The sequence below is a fragment of the Colletotrichum graminicola genome, assembly GCF_000149035.1.
Source record: "Colletotrichum graminicola M1.001 genomic scaffold supercont1.24, whole genome shotgun sequence".
In the NCBI taxonomy this organism is placed as follows: domain Eukaryota; kingdom Fungi; phylum Ascomycota; class Sordariomycetes; order Glomerellales; family Glomerellaceae; genus Colletotrichum; species Colletotrichum graminicola.
In genome coordinates, this window is record NW_007361028.1 from 58,504 (window position 1) to 75,774 (window position 17,271).

At 57.7% G+C, this 17,271-nt stretch overlaps 4 protein-coding genes across 4 annotated transcripts in view; 2 read left to right on the forward strand and 2 right to left on the reverse strand.

The window, feature by feature from the left end:
- Positions 1-844: 844 nt before the first annotated feature.
- Positions 845-2,602, forward strand: GLRG_06363 (uncharacterized protein; the record flags this gene model as incomplete). The annotated part of the gene is made up of 1 exon (XM_008097048.1): positions 845-2,602. The coding sequence occupies one exon, from the start codon at positions 845-847 to the stop codon at positions 2,600-2,602; it is 1,758 nt and encodes a 585-aa protein (XP_008095239.1).
- Positions 2,603-4,496: 1,894 nt separating this feature from the next.
- GLRG_06364 (stress response protein NST1) lies at positions 4,497-8,135 on the reverse strand (the record flags this gene model as incomplete). The annotated part of the gene is made up of 1 exon (XM_008097049.1): positions 4,497-8,135. The coding sequence occupies one exon, from the start codon at positions 8,133-8,135 to the stop codon at positions 4,497-4,499; it is 3,639 nt and encodes a 1,212-aa protein (XP_008095240.1).
- A 6,780-nt stretch (positions 8,136-14,915) lies between these two features.
- GLRG_06365 (Ras family protein) lies at positions 14,916-15,907 on the forward strand (the record flags this gene model as incomplete). The annotated part of the gene is made up of 4 exons (XM_008097050.1): positions 14,916-14,953; positions 15,128-15,206; positions 15,360-15,551; positions 15,617-15,907. The coding sequence occupies 4 exons, from the start codon at positions 14,916-14,918 to the stop codon at positions 15,905-15,907; spliced, it is 600 nt and encodes a 199-aa protein (XP_008095241.1).
- Positions 15,908-16,773: 866 nt separating this feature from the next.
- GLRG_06366 (uncharacterized protein) overlaps positions 16,774-17,271 on the reverse strand; it is a gene marked incomplete at both ends in the record, with an annotated part of 863 nt that continues 365 nt past the window's right edge. Inside the window, one exon of the mRNA XM_008097051.1 lies at positions 16,774-16,963. Coding sequence (XP_008095242.1) covers positions 16,774-16,963 — 190 coding nt within the window. The remainder of the gene's footprint in view (positions 16,964-17,271) is intronic.

Here is a 17,271-nt window from a genome sequence, read left to right on the forward strand (position 1 = left end):
CTGACGAGAGATGTTGCCCAGCAGCCATTCGTCCTTTCGGAGATTACCCTCCCATGAAGAATGCCCTTCAGATCCGTGAGCCTGAGCTATTGATTCGACAAGATAGTCGAAACCCGACCGTCAATGACATTTCTAGCCTCCGCCGCGGACCCTCCATCTAGGGATTCGGTGCTCCCCCAGGCACAACGCGTACCATCCTCACCTTCGCCCCGAGGTTGCGGCCCTAGTCCTCAGCCCGGCGCCCGCGCTAATGTGAATGAGGAGGCGTCAGTCACGTCCCGCACGCACACACAAGCCAGACACGCGCGAGTCCAGGAGAGATGTGAGCACTGCGACGGACAGCGTCGAAACTAGTCGCCACTTCCACGGTAGCGTCGCCGTCGTCGTTGCTGTTGCTAATGCCTTTCCGCCCGGTTCACCACTGGCGTCTGTGCCCTACACGACGTTGGCGTCTCTTCTCCCACCGGGGCTGCCTTTGACGTTGTCTCTTGGCCGACACTACAAAATTTCGGATCCGCTGCTCCTCTTCCATGCTTAAGATCCGACGTTTCCCCCTCCTCCGGTTCGTTATTGGATCCCCTAAACGCACCCGTTCTGTTATTTCGTCGCCTTGGCAGTTCGTGTCGCCTCGAGCATTTCCTTTCGCTACATGACGACCGGCCTTTCTCTCACTCTGGTGATACTCGGACACGTCGGTCATCGCTCGCTGCCTGTTCGTCCACTCCTCCTCTTCGACTCTCTCACAGACACCCACAACTTACCCTTCCGAAGCTCGACGGACAGACGCCTATGAGACCATAGATACGTCAGACACACAGTCCCGAAGCGACCGAACGCTTAAACTATGTACCCAACCCCGGAAGAATTGGCCATGTCGCCGGAAGACATGCGGGTCCTCCGCGAGCTCGCCGGACGATACGGGTCCGGGAGCGTGGAGAACACTCTCCGTAATCTTGGCAGCAACAACAACAGCAGCAGCAACAACAACACGGCGCTTCGGCCGCCGCCCCAACACCACCAGCACCAGCACCAGCAGCAACAGCAAAGGCAGCAGCAACACAGAGACACCACAGAGCGGGATTCGACCTTGTCCACGTCGACCTTCGGCAGCAACCAGAGCGCGCCGTCCCTGACGAGCTCCAGCCCTTGGAGCAACTCGGACGCCTCCCTCTGCGGTTCAGACGCCGCCTCCCTGGCCGGCAGCTTCTACGGCGGACAACAACAGCAGCAGCAGTCCCAGGACGCTTGGCAAGGCGGCGGCGACAACGACATCCCCTTCCTCCTCTCGCCGTCGGCGACGCCCTCCCTCTCCGGCACCGAGTGGCAGGACCGCCACATCAGCGAGTACCTCTCCACGCCGTCCCGCGAGAAGGCGGCCGCGGCCGCGGCCGCCGTGCGGTCCCCTCCCCGCCGCAAGCCCATCGAGTGCCCCCTGTGCGCCGTCTACGACGTCCGCGTCGGCTTCGGCCGCAAGAGCGACTTCAAGAAGCACCTCCAGAACTTCCACAACACCGACTGCGTCTGGGCCTGCCCGCAGCGCGGGTGCCGCATGGTCCTCGACTTTGAAAAGGCCTTCGTCACCCACTACAAGATCGACCACGGCGACGTCCACCCGACGCCCGACCGCGCCAGGGTCGAGCTCTGCGCGCAGGTCGTCTTCGCCTGCGGCTTCCTCGGGTGCAAGGAGGTTTTCGAGGCCGCGGACGACGGCGGCGCCTCCGCCGCCGCCGACAGATACTTTGACCACCTCGCCGGCCACTTCGACACGCGCAGCAGCAGCAGCAGCGGCGGCGGCGGCGCCGCCCCGTCGTCCGAGTGGGCCTATTACCACCAGGTCCAGAACCTCCTGCGGCAGCGCGCCCTCAAGCACGAGTGGAAGCACGCCCTCTGGGACAAGACGGCGCGCAACCAGCTGCGGTGGCAGCCGCGGTCGTCGGGCGACCTCAAGAAGCTCCTCGAGTGCCGGCACCTCGCCGACGTGCCCCGCATCCTCCACGCCGCCTGGACCCTGGGCCAGTCCTCCTTCTCGTCTCCCGAGCACCCGCCGCCCGCCGTGTTCCCCGGCGCCGCCACCCGCCCGCTCCGCCAACGGTGCCCGCTCACCGTCGGCGGCCATAACAAGCTGCACCGCGGCTCCTTCGGCCAACACCGGCCCGTCTTCCACACCACCCTCGCCACCGTCCCGCACCCGCCGCCCCGCTCCGTCCCCGACGAGCCCGACTCCCTCGCCTACCCCCACCCCGGCACGCCCCTCGCCCTCCCCGAGCATGACCCCTGGTCCACCGACGTCGTCCTCGGCCCCCGTAAGGACGAACTGTTCGACGACGCTGTCTTCTACGCCGGTTATGGCGGCGGCGCCGCCGCCACCTCCGCGTTGCCGAATCCCATCACCCCTTGCAACGACGTCCAGACACTGGGCGGCTTGGCGCCGCGGCCGCAGCAGCGGGTGGCGGCGGACGACCGCGACGCCTTCGGGGCTCTCCTCCAGATCCCCCAGACCTCCTCAATGCGGCCCGGCTCCTGGACTCACCGCCTCAGGCGCCTGTCCCGGTCCGCGCCGCCAGTCGAGAACAAGGCGCGCGCCCAACCCGCTTGGATCTAGGCTCCCCTCCCTTCTTCTCTTTCTCTCCATCTCTCTTCCCCATTTCCCGCCGTCTATATCCGGGAAACCCACGACGCCGGCCATTTGGGGTTTTCCATTGTCCATATGACATCACACGTTTCTATTATTATTATCATTCTCGCCTGTAGTACTTAATGCTTGCATGACACTGTAGCAGCGCAGCTATCTCGTAGACGCGGTTTCTTGCTCCTCTTTCTGTTTCTTTCTATCTCTTCTTTGTTTCCGCAATACAGCCAATAGACTTACGATACCCGATGGGTGGAACGGGGTGGCCGTGTATAAACGGCACATGCCCGGGGGAGGTGGGAGGGCTTTTCGTTCGAGGTGCCGGGGCTACTGGCTACGGTTGCCGTAAGGGATCCGGGATGATACACACACACACGACGTTTGACGACTTGGGATGGCTAGAAATACCACATAGACACTAGAAATTGGAGTTTTACTCTTTGCCAAAAAGCCGTCGTGTTCACTCTTATGTTCGCTGATGGGAAAAAAAGAAAGAGGAAAAAAAGGGAGGGCGGATCCGTCACGAGGGCGTCTGCCAACGTGCTCCAGGTCTCGTTCCAACGAGCAACGTCCACAGCAGCCGCCATCCGTAGTGGTCGCAGGCTCCGAGGTCCACAGCTGGTCAAGCGAAGACAGAACCCTTCTCCCCCTTTTCGTCTGTGAACGATGAAAAGGGAGGACGAGACAGGGGCCCGGCTTATGACCAAAAGGGCGTAAGACTAACCTGGGCCTCTTGTCTCGGTCATCCCTGACCGCTCCCCCGCGAAAGAAAGACAGAAAGACAGAAAGAGAGATAGAGAGAGAGAGAGAGAGAGAGAGAGAGAGAGAGAGAGAGAGAGAGAGAGAGAGAGAGAGAGAGGAAGCCCAGGAGACAAAAGAGCGAAATGGTTAAATGAAAAGAAACCGTCCCCAACAGAAAAAAATGAGAAAGATGTGATTGAGCCCGACGCGGCTATCTCGTATGTTGAGACGATCCATGACGACCAGCAAGCCCCCTCCTCTCTCGCTTTCGCTCGTCTGCCGCCGACGTACCTTTACGGGTAGAAAATCACACGGCAACCTCTGGACGAAGGGTCTCTCGCCGTATGATTACTGAGCAAGCTAGCCGGGGTAAACCGGCTTCTTGGGAGTCCTTGGGGCGGAGGGGGGGGGGGAGGGGTTATGGCTCCTGTTTCTCCCTCCGGGTCCCTCCGGGGAGCCTCTCTCGTTCGGCCCGAGCCCTGGCTACTTCCCGTCCTCCGTTTCAGATCTTCCGTTTTTCTTTTCCTGTTTGCGCAAGTTAGCAGGCTTTTAGGTAACCTGGATTCGGGACGGGAGCAAAAGTGGGCGGCGGTACGTCTGAGTTGGGTGTGCATCGTTGTGGGGGCCTGTTTCCGGTTCGTCTTATCGTGGTGACGTTTCGTTTACTCGATACCCACTTCCCTTGCGAACAAACGTCGATCAGATGCTGGGATGTAAAGGTGGCGCACCGAAGCATCAGCAAGAAAAACATGGTGCACAAAGAACACAGGTAGTCTATTGGCTAACGCTGGCGCATCGCTTCGCCATTAAGGCTGGCTGGAACGGCTGGCCCCTCTGCGCGTGGCAGGTATCCGGGCAAAAGAAAAGCCCGAGGGGGCTCGATTACTGAGATTCAAAGAAAGTTCCCACATCAACTCTCCCACCGGAACAACGTCCTCCTCCCCCGGAATCAAGATGGTCTCTTGGCCTGGTTCTCCCTTTCTGCGCCAACGTAACCCAAACTCCTGGTGACCCTGTTGATGCGGCCCGTCTGCATGGCGTGAAACATTCCTCGAGAGAGCCTGTCCGACGTGCCGAGGCTATCGGTTGAGGACGCAGACCCCGATCCTTCGCTAGATGGACGGGCCTAATGCCCTCTAGCCAAGAATGCCGCCGTGCCACTGCCGATGATGGGGCTCCCGATCTCGCCTGGAGCGCCTACTGCTCTGTGGTGAGGGTGTGTCATGTCGTTGAATTCGGGCACCCACCGAACCGAGTGCTGGCCGGGGCCATGTGCGTTTCGTCGAACCTCAAAGGTGCCTCCGCCGTTTTGGGCGTTGCCTTCCGTTTCGGCAAGCTCCAGCAGATCTTCTTCCGATATGACCTCCGTTCCACTGAGTTGGTCCACCTCAGCCTTGATCGCTGCCAAGTCGACAAACGAGTCGGAGGTGTCGGCGTTGCGGTTCTGCAGCTCCTTGCAGGCGCGGCACAGCATCAGGCGGACCGTGACCGAACGAGGGTTTCCGGCCGTGCGGATCTGACCGAGCGGCGGCATCGGCGGGATCATTGGACCGCCCCAGGTGGGATTGCCCAGCCCAGGAGGGGGGGCGAAGCCCATCGGTGACGGTCCCCACACATTGTTGTGCATGTTGTGGAATCCGTTGTCCATGCCTCCGACGAACGGGATGGTCGGAAACGCCGGTCGCGGAACCTGGCTGCGATGCCTAGCCGCGTTCATGGCCGCATTGACCGGGTCCTCGGCATCATCCAGCAGAGCGCTGCTACCGAGATGCTGGTTGGCGAAGTCGTCTAGCTGATCGTTGCGCTGTCCATGCACCACGCTGCCGGGCCGTCCGATGGGCGCTGGCCTTCCAATGGGTTGTGCCGGAGCCGGCGATGAAGCCGGATCGAAGCTCCCAGAGGCCTGCCTTGAGTGCGTCGCGGGCCCCGGCGCCATGTTATGCATCGGGTCGCCGCCCATGGGCTGTCCGAATCCGGGAGGCGGGTGCGGCATGAAGCCGCGTCCCGCGGGCCCATTAAGCCCCGGCGGGCCGGGCATCATTCCAGGTGGCGGCGGCGGTCGGCCGAAGCCAGGAATACCGGACGGGCCGAAGATGGGATCATGAATGCGGTTCGCTAGCCCTGGAGGTGGCGGCCCTCCGAAGCCGGGAGGGGGCATGCTCATAGGCATGCCGAACGGACCCGGCTGCATAGGGCCCTTGATGCTCGACGGCGATACGGAGTGAGGGTGCGGCAGCGAGCTCGTGGTCGCCACGCTGGTCTTCCGGGATCCAATCGGTGCCGGGCTCGTGTGGCCGGGTGTGGCGGGGTGTGGTGATGGGTTCTGGCTGGCAGTGGAGCCGGACTGCGAAGCTTGAGATCCCGGCAGGCTGGTTTCCAGGGGCTGGGACGCATGTTTGGGGCGGATCGGTGTTGGAGCCTTGGGCAGAGCCGGCGTCGCAACGGGTATCTTTGGAGATGCGTATGATGCTGGGTTGGAAGTGTGCGTCGGGATCGGCACCGGGTGTTGCGACAGACGTCGACCTGAGTTGGGGATGGGGATGGGGGCAGCGGTGATGGTGGCGGCCTTTTGCGCCGCCTTCTCTTCCTGCTTGAGCCGCTCGCTGCTCTCCTTGTCGGCCTTGGCTTCCCGGTCGGCCTTGGCCTTGGCCTCCTTGTCGCGCTTGGCCTGGTCTTGCTTCTCTTTCCGCTCCCGAATCTCTTTTTCCTTCTGCTCTCGGTTCTCCTTCTCTCGTAATCGAGCCTCCTCCTTTAGCTTCTGCGCCTTTTCTCGGGCTTCTCGCGCCTTACGCTCCTGCTCCGCGCGCTTCTCTTGTTGTTCCTGGAGACGCTTTTGCCGCTCCGCCTCTTTCCGGAGGCGTTCCTCCTCCTCGAGACGCTTCTGCTCCTCCTTCTTACGGCGCTTCTCCTCGGCTCGCAGTCGCTGCTCTTCGGCCTTTCTTCGCTGTTCCTCGAGTCGGGCGGCTTCTTCGGCCGCCTTTTCAGCCTCCTTGCGCGCCTTCTCCTCGGCCTGCTGCTGTTTCTTCAGCGCGGCCTTGTCCTTTCGCTTCTGGTTCTCCTTGGCCTTTTTTGCTTTCCGCTGGGCGTCTTGTCGGTTCTCCTCCTCGAGCTCCTCGATGAGCTGTTGTTGGCGTTGCTTGGCGACCATATCCCGGTAGGCCGTCAGGACGCGCTGCTCGAACATGCGAGCGGCGAATATCTGGAACATGCGACGACCCTCTTCCATGCGCTGCTCCTCGGTCATCGTGTCCTGATGATGACAACAGTAATGCTCAGTACTCGAGTGTTTATGGTCATATGTGTATTGAGAGGAGCTCACTTCTTCATCCTCGTATTCCTCTTCTTGACTGTCATCATAGTCCTCATCCTCCTCCTCGTCCTCGTCGTCGTAGTCGTCTTCGGGAGGAGGATGGTTATGATTCGAGTAAGAGCCGTTGGCGGGATGACCGTAGGCGCGGGAAAAGTGTTCCTTGGCGTCCTCCTCGCGCGCCATGCGGCGCTCGGCGAGCTGCTCCATCATTTCGATGAAGCGCTTGCCGTCGTTCTTGAGGAGGTCATCCGCAACGGTGAGTATGCCGCCTAAGTCCATGTTACCATATCTGCAGAGTAGAGAGTCCAGAAGCTGCATACCCTTGACTTGCAGGCTGTTACCAAACGTCAAGAAGTCGGCCACATCTCGATCGTGAGGGTGAGCATCCTCTGGCGGTTCGTCTTCTTCGCTATACTCGTCGTCGTCTTCCTCTTCCTCCTCGTCCTCGAGCTCGTCCTCTTCGTCGCTGTACTCTTCTTCGGGGTCCTCGTCCTCGTCATCGTCGCCGACGTGCTCCACTATGCGACCACGCGACGGCGGTTGCCCCGAGTATGTTGCCGGGAGGCGCGAGGGTCGCAGGGGGAATTCGCGGTGAGGCGGGAGGATATGGGGACCCTCCCCATTATTGGCAAACGTCTCGAGCTCCTCGTAGTAGGCATCGTAGAGGCCTTCCAGCTCCTCCTCGATGGCGGTGCGCTTCCGGCCGCAGACGGTGCAGCTGCACGTGTGCTTCTGCTGCTCCTTCATCTTCTTCAGGACGGCGTCCTTTTCAACCTTGACCAGCGACTTGCGCTCGTCCTCGCCCAGGCCAAGCCAGAATTCCTTGATGCGCTCCCTCTCCTCCTGCGAGCTGGTGTTCCAGATCTTATCCTTGGAAATTCCAGGCCCACGGGGCGTCAATGGCGAGTGGGAGTGCGACGGGACGTTGTCAAAGTGGGGTTCGGCAAGGTGCTGGTTCTTTGCGTTCTTCTTCTTCTTCTTCTTTGACTTTTTGGACGATTTGCCCGAGGCGACACCGTTTACGCGTGAGTGGCCGTCAGGGTCGTGGTGTTCGTCGGCGTCGTCGTCGCTGGAATCCTGGTCGTCGTCATCCTGGGCAGGCTGAGGTTTGGAGGCGGGTGTGCCAGGTGCTCCAGATGCGGGACTTGAGCGGCCATTGGGGTTTTGGGCGACGGCCTGCTCGGCAGCAGCCTTGGCGGCAGCCTTTGCGCGACGCTTCTGCTTCTTGCGATTGACGGTAGGGACGGAGGAGTCGGCACCGTTGGTGGCTGCGGTCTGGACACTCGGAGGCCTTGCCGACAAGGTCGGGGTGGAAGGCTGCGAGGGTTCGGTGGAGGGGGGGCCCTTGGGCACAGTAATGATCTTGGAGCCATCTTTGTTCGTGTAGCGAGCCGTGGGCTTGGTATTGGGAGACGCAGGCGTCTGCGATGCCGGCTGGCGGTGGTTGGCCGGCATGTCGAATCTATGCTACCAAGCAACAAACGTGGATGTCATAGAGAGGGAGAGAGAGAGAGAGAGAGAGAGGGAGAGAGAGAGAGAGAGAGAGAGAGAGAGAGAGAGAGAGAGAGAGAGAGAGAGAGAGAGAGAGAGAGAGAGAGAGAGATAGACGAGAGAGAGGAAGGGAGAGGGAGGGAGGGACGGGTCTGGTCGGAGGGGAGGGGTTGTTGTTGAGAGGGAGATTAAGAGTCGTCGAGGTCGGGGTGGGCTCGGCGGGCGGGCTCGCGATCGGTCGGGCCTGGGGCGATTGAATGAGATGCAAAGTAAAGCTATGTCAAGATGGGTGAGTAAAATCGAGACGAGACGTTTGGCCCCTCTTGGTGAGAAGTTGGTTGGGTTGGGCGGCAGGGCGTTTGTGGGTAAAGGTAGCGGCTCGCGAAAATGGCAGGCGGAATCGGGGTACAGCGCGCAGGGCAGGCTACAAAGGTAGGTAGGTAGTGGTGGTGGTGGTGGTGGTGGTGGTGGTGGTGGTGGTGGTGGTGGTGGTGATGAGGCAGGACTCACTCACTGGTGGAGGCGAATATTATTCGAGATGGGGCTGGGTTCAGCCACACACTGATCTGCCAAGGGACGACAGCAGGGTACTGTTATAGTGTAGTAGCGTACCCAAGTACCTGTAACTCCCTGTAGGTAAGGAGGGAGGGAAATCCAGCACAGCACAGTCCAGCACGGCATGGCACACATAGCATGGTACAGAACAAATGAGGACAGGGCATCACTGGCAATGAGCAGTATTGTACGTATAGTATACTCCAGTGAATATGGATTGGCAGGCAGACGTCTTGATGTCGTGGGTGGGAACAATCGACAAGGCAAGCTCGCAAGGCTAGTGGTATTGGCAACGACGACGATGATGCGGATGACTGATATCGAAGACGGTTGGTTGGGGGTTTGTCTGGCCCTTTTGGCTGGTCCAAATTCTTTCCAGCGAGGGACCAAGGGAAACAAACAAACTCAAGTCGTCAGTCATCCATCCCAGCGTCCAATATTGACTCGTTGTTGAAGATCGGGTGGACGATGGAGATGATGATTAGGTACATGGAGGTAATACCTAGTAATACCCAGGTAAGGTAGGTAGGTGAAGTACCTAGGTGGATGGGCGTCGGATCGAGAATGGAAAAAAAGTCACTCACTGGCGCAGTTGTGTGAGAGGGGTACATGACCATGAGAGAAAGGACAGGCATCAGTCAGCAGGTTGGTGTAGGTACCGCACTCGCCAAATACTCTCTCTACATGGGTACGCCTCCGTATCTCGACACCTGCCTAGCTAGGTACCTACCTACCTTGGCACCCGGTGGACAAAAAAGATGGCACACCTAAAGTACTTTCCCACACCACATCTACCCCAAGACTATTAACAGGTGTTTTTTTGTTATACTAACACAGCCACAAGACGCAGTTAGGATATAGGAAAAATATATTTAATAGTAGGTAGAACATACTGGCATTAATTCTGACTATTTTAGATAGGTATATCTATGTATTTAGTGTTGTGCTGTTTATAATAGTGTAGGGAGTGTTTAGGTGTGCCATCTTTTTTGTCCACCGGGTGCTTGGCACAACCCCGTCAACCCAGATTTCGAGGCTGAAGTGTGCCATTGTGCTGTGGTCCACGTGACTGTTTGCCCGCTGGCATCAAACCCATCCGGCTGGCAAGCTAGCTCTTCCTGGCCAGCACTGGTACCAAGTACTTGTGTGGGCTGAGGGCTGGAGGAGTGGAGCCTTTCAGCCATTCGCCAAATGTTAGGCTCCATGACTGTCCCTCCGCAAAGCTGACGTAATCATTCGCGATCTCATCCGAGCTGAAATGCGATTTTGAGACCGCGGACAGATATTCCATCCCTATCGCTATCCCCATGTCCATATTACCTAATCCGACTTTGCATTACGCATTGCGTACTTGTACTTCGTACACTGCTCCCAACATGCTACCTGGAGACACTACCTAGGACATTGGGACCGGGGGTTTATGACTTGATGTCATCCCATCGCCTACCATGTATGTCCGTACGTCGTCTCACTTCACCTAATTACCCTCCCGTTGCTAGAAAGAGAAACACACCATCAACCACTTTCGCTCGACTGACCGACCAGGACAAACGACTAACGCAAATGTCAGGCTGATCCCTTCCGAATCGCTGCAGCCTACCTAACTATCTACACTACCTAGGTAGGCACACTTTCTCCCACGTGGAGAGCTGGACAATTACATTTTTCCAGCCTTGCTGCGTCGGAGTCTTCTGCAATTCCAACTCAGTCGTCGCAAATCCCCGTGCCACAAGCTGATAATGCATCTCCCCCCGTGATACATTGGCTTACACGAAGCTCTCGTACCTTCCAATCATCCGACACTCGCCAGCACTGTCAAACCCGATGCTCTCCTCGAAGACCATGCACCACCACTGGCAGTGGCTGATTGTGAGCGTCGCCAGCCAATCCTTGGCACCCCAAACATATGTTCATCCGTCGTTCCCGAGGCCAACTACTAGCGGCGTCACAATGGCGGGACTGGGCCGAGATCAGGGAAACATTCCACCTGTCCCGAGGCGTTGCGCGGGCTGTGGCCAACTACATGTGCAAACAGACAATGCTCACGCCAACGCTGCATGCCGCCAGGCCCCGCTCCGAGTGATGAAGCGAAAGCAAAAGAAAGAAGAGGATCATTCTGCTCACCTGATTGCAACTCCATGATGAGCAATTATATCCAGGGGCGAGCCTCATTTCCCTGGGATACTTCCAAGACTCGTGTCTGTACGAATATGGCCCAAGGACGAAGAATTTGTCAGGAACACGCCGGATATACATACGCCGTCGATCCATACGCTGCCGATCCATACGTCGCCGATCCTGGCAAGAAACGCTTATTTGTGCACCAAAGACGCGTCTCTGCTCAAAGAGCCGACTGCACACAATGACAGCCGCTCCGAGCTGAGCCTGCTCCTACCCCTGGAGAGCCTCCACCAAGCAGGGGTGGCTCATGGTAGGTTTACATGCCCGTACGCCGGATAGTTGCAGATGGGGCACTGCAGTGTTGCGCGATACCATATCCGTACATTACCACAACAGCACAGCAGCACATCCAAGACGATGCAAACGTTGAACGGACGAGGGGGGCAGAGCACTTGTGATGGTGTGGGTGACTGCGCAGAGAGACGGAGATACGGCGCACGGAGGTGTGGTCGGGTTTTGCCTATCCGATGCCCCCTCCCTCTGGGCTGGCGTGCGCCGCCCTGTGGCCGCACTTCGGCTGCCGGATGGCGCCACCCTTATTGTTCCAGCGCTGCGTATGACGACGATTGAGGGGAGGGGGGACAAGACAGTCAGGAAAGAGACCCGGTCGAGGCAGGGCAATCGGTGCCGTAACGGCGTCTGAAGATATGTCTTCTCAAACCTACAGGAACAGGTACGCAGCACATGATGTAAGCTATTAACCGACGACCGCAGTCGGTCAACTACCTACCTAGTCCTGTCTTGACCGAAAGCGCGGAGGTACGGGTAAAAACGTCAGGCGTGCCTGCGGGACGAGGACGGGGTCCATCCCTTCACGGATTGCCAAGGGGGCCAGCTGGTGGGGGTAATGATGTTAAAGGAGACACGCCAGAAGAGACAAGAGGCAGTGAATCGACATGTGCCGAAACGTGGATAAGCAGACAATACAGGGAAACCCAGAGCTGGAATCCTTTCGACGCAACCCGCTGGTTCGGCCATCGGCTCCCGAAAACCTTGTTGACAATTTGCATTTCGTTCCGCGAGCGAGCCGCGAGGGAGAGCGTGGGATGGCATGGCAGAGAACGCAGCCACATCCTAATTTAGAAAAGGAAAAAAACCCGAGGGCGACCTCGATGCTGAATGGAAGTCGGGTAGGTAGGTGAGTGAGTGTATCTATGCGGGCGGCGACAAGGTTCCGTCCTGGTTGTTGGAATCGGTCGCCGGTTCTCGAGTTCTACTCCAACTTGATTGGCAAGGGGACAACGCATCGAAGGACGATCATGGCAGAATCCGGTCGCGCTGTTTCTTGGAAGAGGTTGTTTTCCGGCCTCCGGTACCTGACAGCACGGCGATCCCATCTCTGGACAATCCTAGACCAGCAGAGGGCGACAATTAGGGACGGTGGATAGGGGAGGGGGCAGCAACCCCGACTTGGACTCGAAGGCTTTTTACCTTGCATGCCACCCGTCAACTCAGCCTCCCCGGAACCCCATCTCATCCCATGGGCGGGCCAAGGTCAAATTTGGTCCCAACGCACGACGCGCGCCATGTGCACGAAGTACGGGTGCTGACGTAGGGGCGAAGGACAGTGTTGTTTTGTCTGTCATGGCTCCATAGGGGTCGTGGGATTCCAGGCTGGGTTCGTGCGTGCCTTTCTTGGCCGCGTTGGCGGTACCCTAAATGGTTCCCCCACCGCTGCAGCCGGTGCAACTGGTGCGGCTGGCTGGTAGGGGTTCGAGGGTTGCAGGCTCTCCGTCCCTCTCACCTGCTCTCCCTCTCTTCTCGACCAGCTCAGATGTCAGCCCCCGCACCGGCCGGCCGCGTCGAGAAGCCGAATCGGACCATTTGACTGCTGTATTGGTGATGGTGGTGGTGGTGGTGGTGGTGATGATGATGGGACTTTAGGGACTTTTGCCAGACGGGCTTGTCGCATCGAGCGTACGGTGCTGGGCCGGGCGGTCCTCGGGGCCCAGAAAGGGTGCATCCGAATGCGTCTGACGTCCTCGTCCCTTGTTTTTTTTTTCTTCTTCTTCTTTGTTTTTACCTTTCTTTTCTTGCTGGGGTGACCCTGAAAGTGTCGTTCTTCGAGGCACGGTATCTTTTTGCTGTGCCACCACACGCACCGCCCGGCGCACCCGCGCGGGTGGGCTTTTCCGGAGTCTCGGCCTGTGGTGGAGCGGCGGAATGAGGGGAGGATGCATGAAGGTGAGGCGTGGTGTACCATAATACCGGCGGCACTGTCCGATTTCCGCCGTCTCTGGGCTTCTTTAGCTCCCCTGGAATTTCAAGCTGGGTTTGACAATTCGTGGACAGCCTGCATCCGAGTTTCTGTAGCTTCTTGTACATCGTACGCCTGTAGGTAGGTAACAAGCAAAAATGTAAGCTAAGCAAACATTGATGGACAGGTACGATGGTTGTCATAGGTCTACTACATACGTACGTACATACACTGCCACTTACTTACTGTATACTGTGGGCACGGATCTGTGTAGATCGTCTCAGCACGCGCTCACCGCTCGACGACAAGGTTTGGTAAAGAGAGATATCTCTTCCACCGACTGATCCAGACGTTGTTTGGCCTTGGACTTGCGATTCTCAACACCGCCACACGATGTTGCCCGGTGATCAGATCAAACGATATCTTGGTCGCATCGGCATCGTGTTGCCGGCCAACAGTCAGCCCCAGGTTCTGACCAGAGTTAGTTGTCGAAAGAGAGTACAGAAGGCGAGGCCAATACACCGTTCTTGCACGCATAACAGTGTATCCCGCTCGCATTATGCGTGGTGGTGGATGAAGTGATGATGGTGAAGGTTGTGGTGGTACGGATAGTGGTGGTGGGATACGGATACCGTCCCACCCACCTGGACTCCGCCGACCCGGCGCGCCAGGTACATCGTAGTATGCCTCTCCCCCCCTGGACCTTGTCCTGGAGTCCTGGAGTCTTGGAGTCTTGGACTTTTCGTCCTCGTTGCTGTGCTACCTACCTAGGTACTCCGTAGTCTACGGATAGATAGTCCAGCTCGAGTGTACAGAGTTTAGTGGGCAGTGTAGCTGCTCGCAGCAGCAGCAACAGCAGCAGCTTCTTTAGTGTGCGGATAATGTCGTTTTTTTGTTGTATTTTTATAAAATTGTACCCCGACTTTCTCTTCCCCGTCCGTTTCCACTGTATTCAATTGGATTACTTAGTCTTGCTCTAATATTCTCTTACCCTCTTCTTACTCGTTCTTCTGCCTCTCCCGAATTCCATGTTCCGCTTCTTTAAACCCCGTTAACCCCCCGGCGTGTTCCCTTCATCTCGTATTCCCACCTACTGGGTGCAACGCTTTCACACGTTAGCTGCCTTACCTTACCTTACACTGCCTTCACTTGGCGCCCGTCCCTCTCTCTCACACACCTCCTGTCACCCTGCCGTTCCTCCTCCACCCGAAAAAAACACAAGCGCACCCTCCTCCTCATACCTACCTACTAGCAACCTTTACCAATACTATTTACTCATCGCCTTGCTTTTCCCCCTTCTTCCCTTTCCCTCTGCTTCGGCCTGATCTCTGTCCATCTTCTCGCATATTTGCAATCTCATCATTCCACTCCTCGCCTCTTCTCCCTCCGACATATCCGCCATTGTCTTACTTGCAGCCTTCCATTTTGGTCTAATTCCACCCGCCTACGCAGAAATTATCCCATACACCCACCATCCTCAACCACGGCAGCCTTGCTTAGAGCCAGCAACCGTCACCTACCCGCTCGACGACACTGCTCTCGCAGCAACCCCTCCCCCCTTCGAAACGAGTCTACGGCGGTACTCCATACGAGCCCACCGACTTCGACCTTGACTACCTTCGTCGATTGCCTCCCGCGCGGGCCCGACGCCGCTCCCCTATTGTCTGTACTCGATCAGCTTCGTTAGCTTTGTCCGCCCTGCGGCTCGACACCGAGACCCGCCGCAGACGGTTCGATCAGCCTTCCAATTGACTTCGGGTCGATATCCACCTCCACACTCCCCTCCCTTGGTCCGGTAGACCATCGCAGCTATGGCAGCAGCAAATAACTCCCAGAACGTCATTCGCAGGTACGACCGCACTGTCCACTTCGCGCCGCGCTCTTTACCCCAACTCATGAAGACGGCAACCCTATGGCAGGCCATTGCGCCATGCACACAAGATGGATTCTGCTATTGAGCCGGCCAGTCTCAATACGCCGACCGTCTTTGCGTTTTTCCCCATTGCTGACCAACCGCCCATAGGAAACTCGTCATTATCGGTGACGGTGCTTGCGGAAAGACTAGTCTGCTGAGTGTCTTCACCCTAGGCTATTTTCCTACAGTAAGTCCGCTTTGACGCGCGTTGAGGCCTGATTTCAACGGCCGGCCCAACCTTTGCTAACCATCATTCTCCCTAGCATTACGTTAGTCCCATAACCAGCAACCCCCATCTCCTCTCCCATCCGACCGATCCCTAACCGACCCTGAGCTATAGATCCCAACCGTTTTCGAAAACTATGTCACCGACTGCAGAGTAGATGGCAAGTCGGTCCAGCTGGCGCTATGGGATACCGCCGGACAAGAGGACTACGAACGGCTACGTCCCCTGGCATATTCCAAAGCTCATGTCATCCTCATCGGCTTCTCCATCGACACCCCTGATTCTCTCGATAACGTCAAGCACAAGGTTCGTTCCGGTTTGGCTTGCACGCCCCCGGCGCTTTTGGCTCCAGAGCTGACCATCGGTTACAGTGGGTTGAAGAGGTTACGCGTCTCTGCCCCGGCGTCCCTATCATTCTCGTCGGGTTGAAGAAAGACCTCCGCGAAGATCCTGTCGCAATTGAGGAGATGCGCAAGAAGTCGTTGCGATTCGTCAACCACCAAGAGGGCGATGCCGTCGCCAAGGAGATTGGCGCCCGCAAATACCTCGAGTGCTCCAGTCTCAGCGGCGAGGGAGTCGACGATGTCTTTGAAGCTGCCACGCGCGCCGCGTTGCTGACCTTTGAAAAGGGCGAAGGAGGCGGCTGCTGTGTCATTCTGTGAGCGAACGCAGCCTCGCCGCCCACTTTACTCCCTTCCGATCAACCACCAGTGCGGGCACGAAATAGCGACCAGACACGGGATTCGTCGAGTTCTGCAGGGGAGCATGTGTTGCAATTCGAAACACACAATTGCTGTCCGCCGATCAAGGTTGACCGGTCATAGGACGGCCGGCTAGCACATGTAGGCACCACACCCACGCCCTACAACGACAAATGCCAGGATCACATCGTAATGGAAAGCACTCCCGGACGACTCGCTTGGACATAGCCATCTGACACTTACAGCGCCCATCATGCGGATTGATTATCAACGCCCCTTCTCCCTCCTTTATTCTGGTTTGATTCTTTTTCTTTCCTTTCTTTAGCGGCGCCATAATGAGCGGGAAATAGCGCGAAAACTCAGCGGAGACGTCTTTGAGATATAGTATGTATTAGTAGGATAGCGTAACATAGAACGACCCAAAAGTGCAAGCCAGGTGAAGGCTGGTCTGGGATGTTGGGGAGGAATCGCATTTCTCCTACCCTGCACGGGAGAGGTGACAGTCACTTTACGCAACAAATATTGAAGGAGAAAAAACGATTCATAAACTTGCTTCGAAACATGACATTATTTGACTCCTGTTTTCCGCATTGTACAAAGGCCACTTCTACAGCATGGTACAGTAGAATGACACGAGGGTGGTGATGGTGGTACATGGGAGAAGACAGACGCGCAAGTCTCTCTCGTCCGGTCTATCTCTTATCCACGGCTTTTGCATGCCGTCTTTCTTTTCTCTCTTCGAACAAATCCCCACCCCTTCCCCTTTTACATATTTCCTCTCTCATAAAAAAGCCTCCCCCAGGGGACCCACCCGAGGCCCTCCCCGTTCACCGCTTCCAATCGTGATCCCAGGCCTTGCGGGCCGGGGTCTCGGCCTGGTGACGGGCGTACTCGATGGGGACGGCGCCGGGGCCGTAGACGCCCTTCTTCTCCTGCGCGACGCGGTAGAGCCAGCCCTCGTCGCGGGTGCCGGGGCCGGCGGTGCGGCGGAGCTCCTCGTTGGCGTGGTACATGCTGCTGTGGCGCTAGACTCGCACAAACCCGATACGTGGTTTCATCGTGGAATCGTCGAGTGTGGAAGGGCCGGCCTTACCACCCTATCCCATAGGATAGCCTTTAAGAATCCAGGATCCATGTTACATCGCGGACGCTGCGAGTGCTCGACCGCCTGCGATTGCAAACTGGGGCCCGAGAAAGTCTGTAATTAGCAGCCCTTTGAATGACTCCCAGAGGAGCTGTAGCCTTCTGTTTGGTTCACGATGGCGCTCTGGGATCTAACTAACGACTAGCCCTTTCAGGAAAGAATTAACAACCGCGCGAGTGCG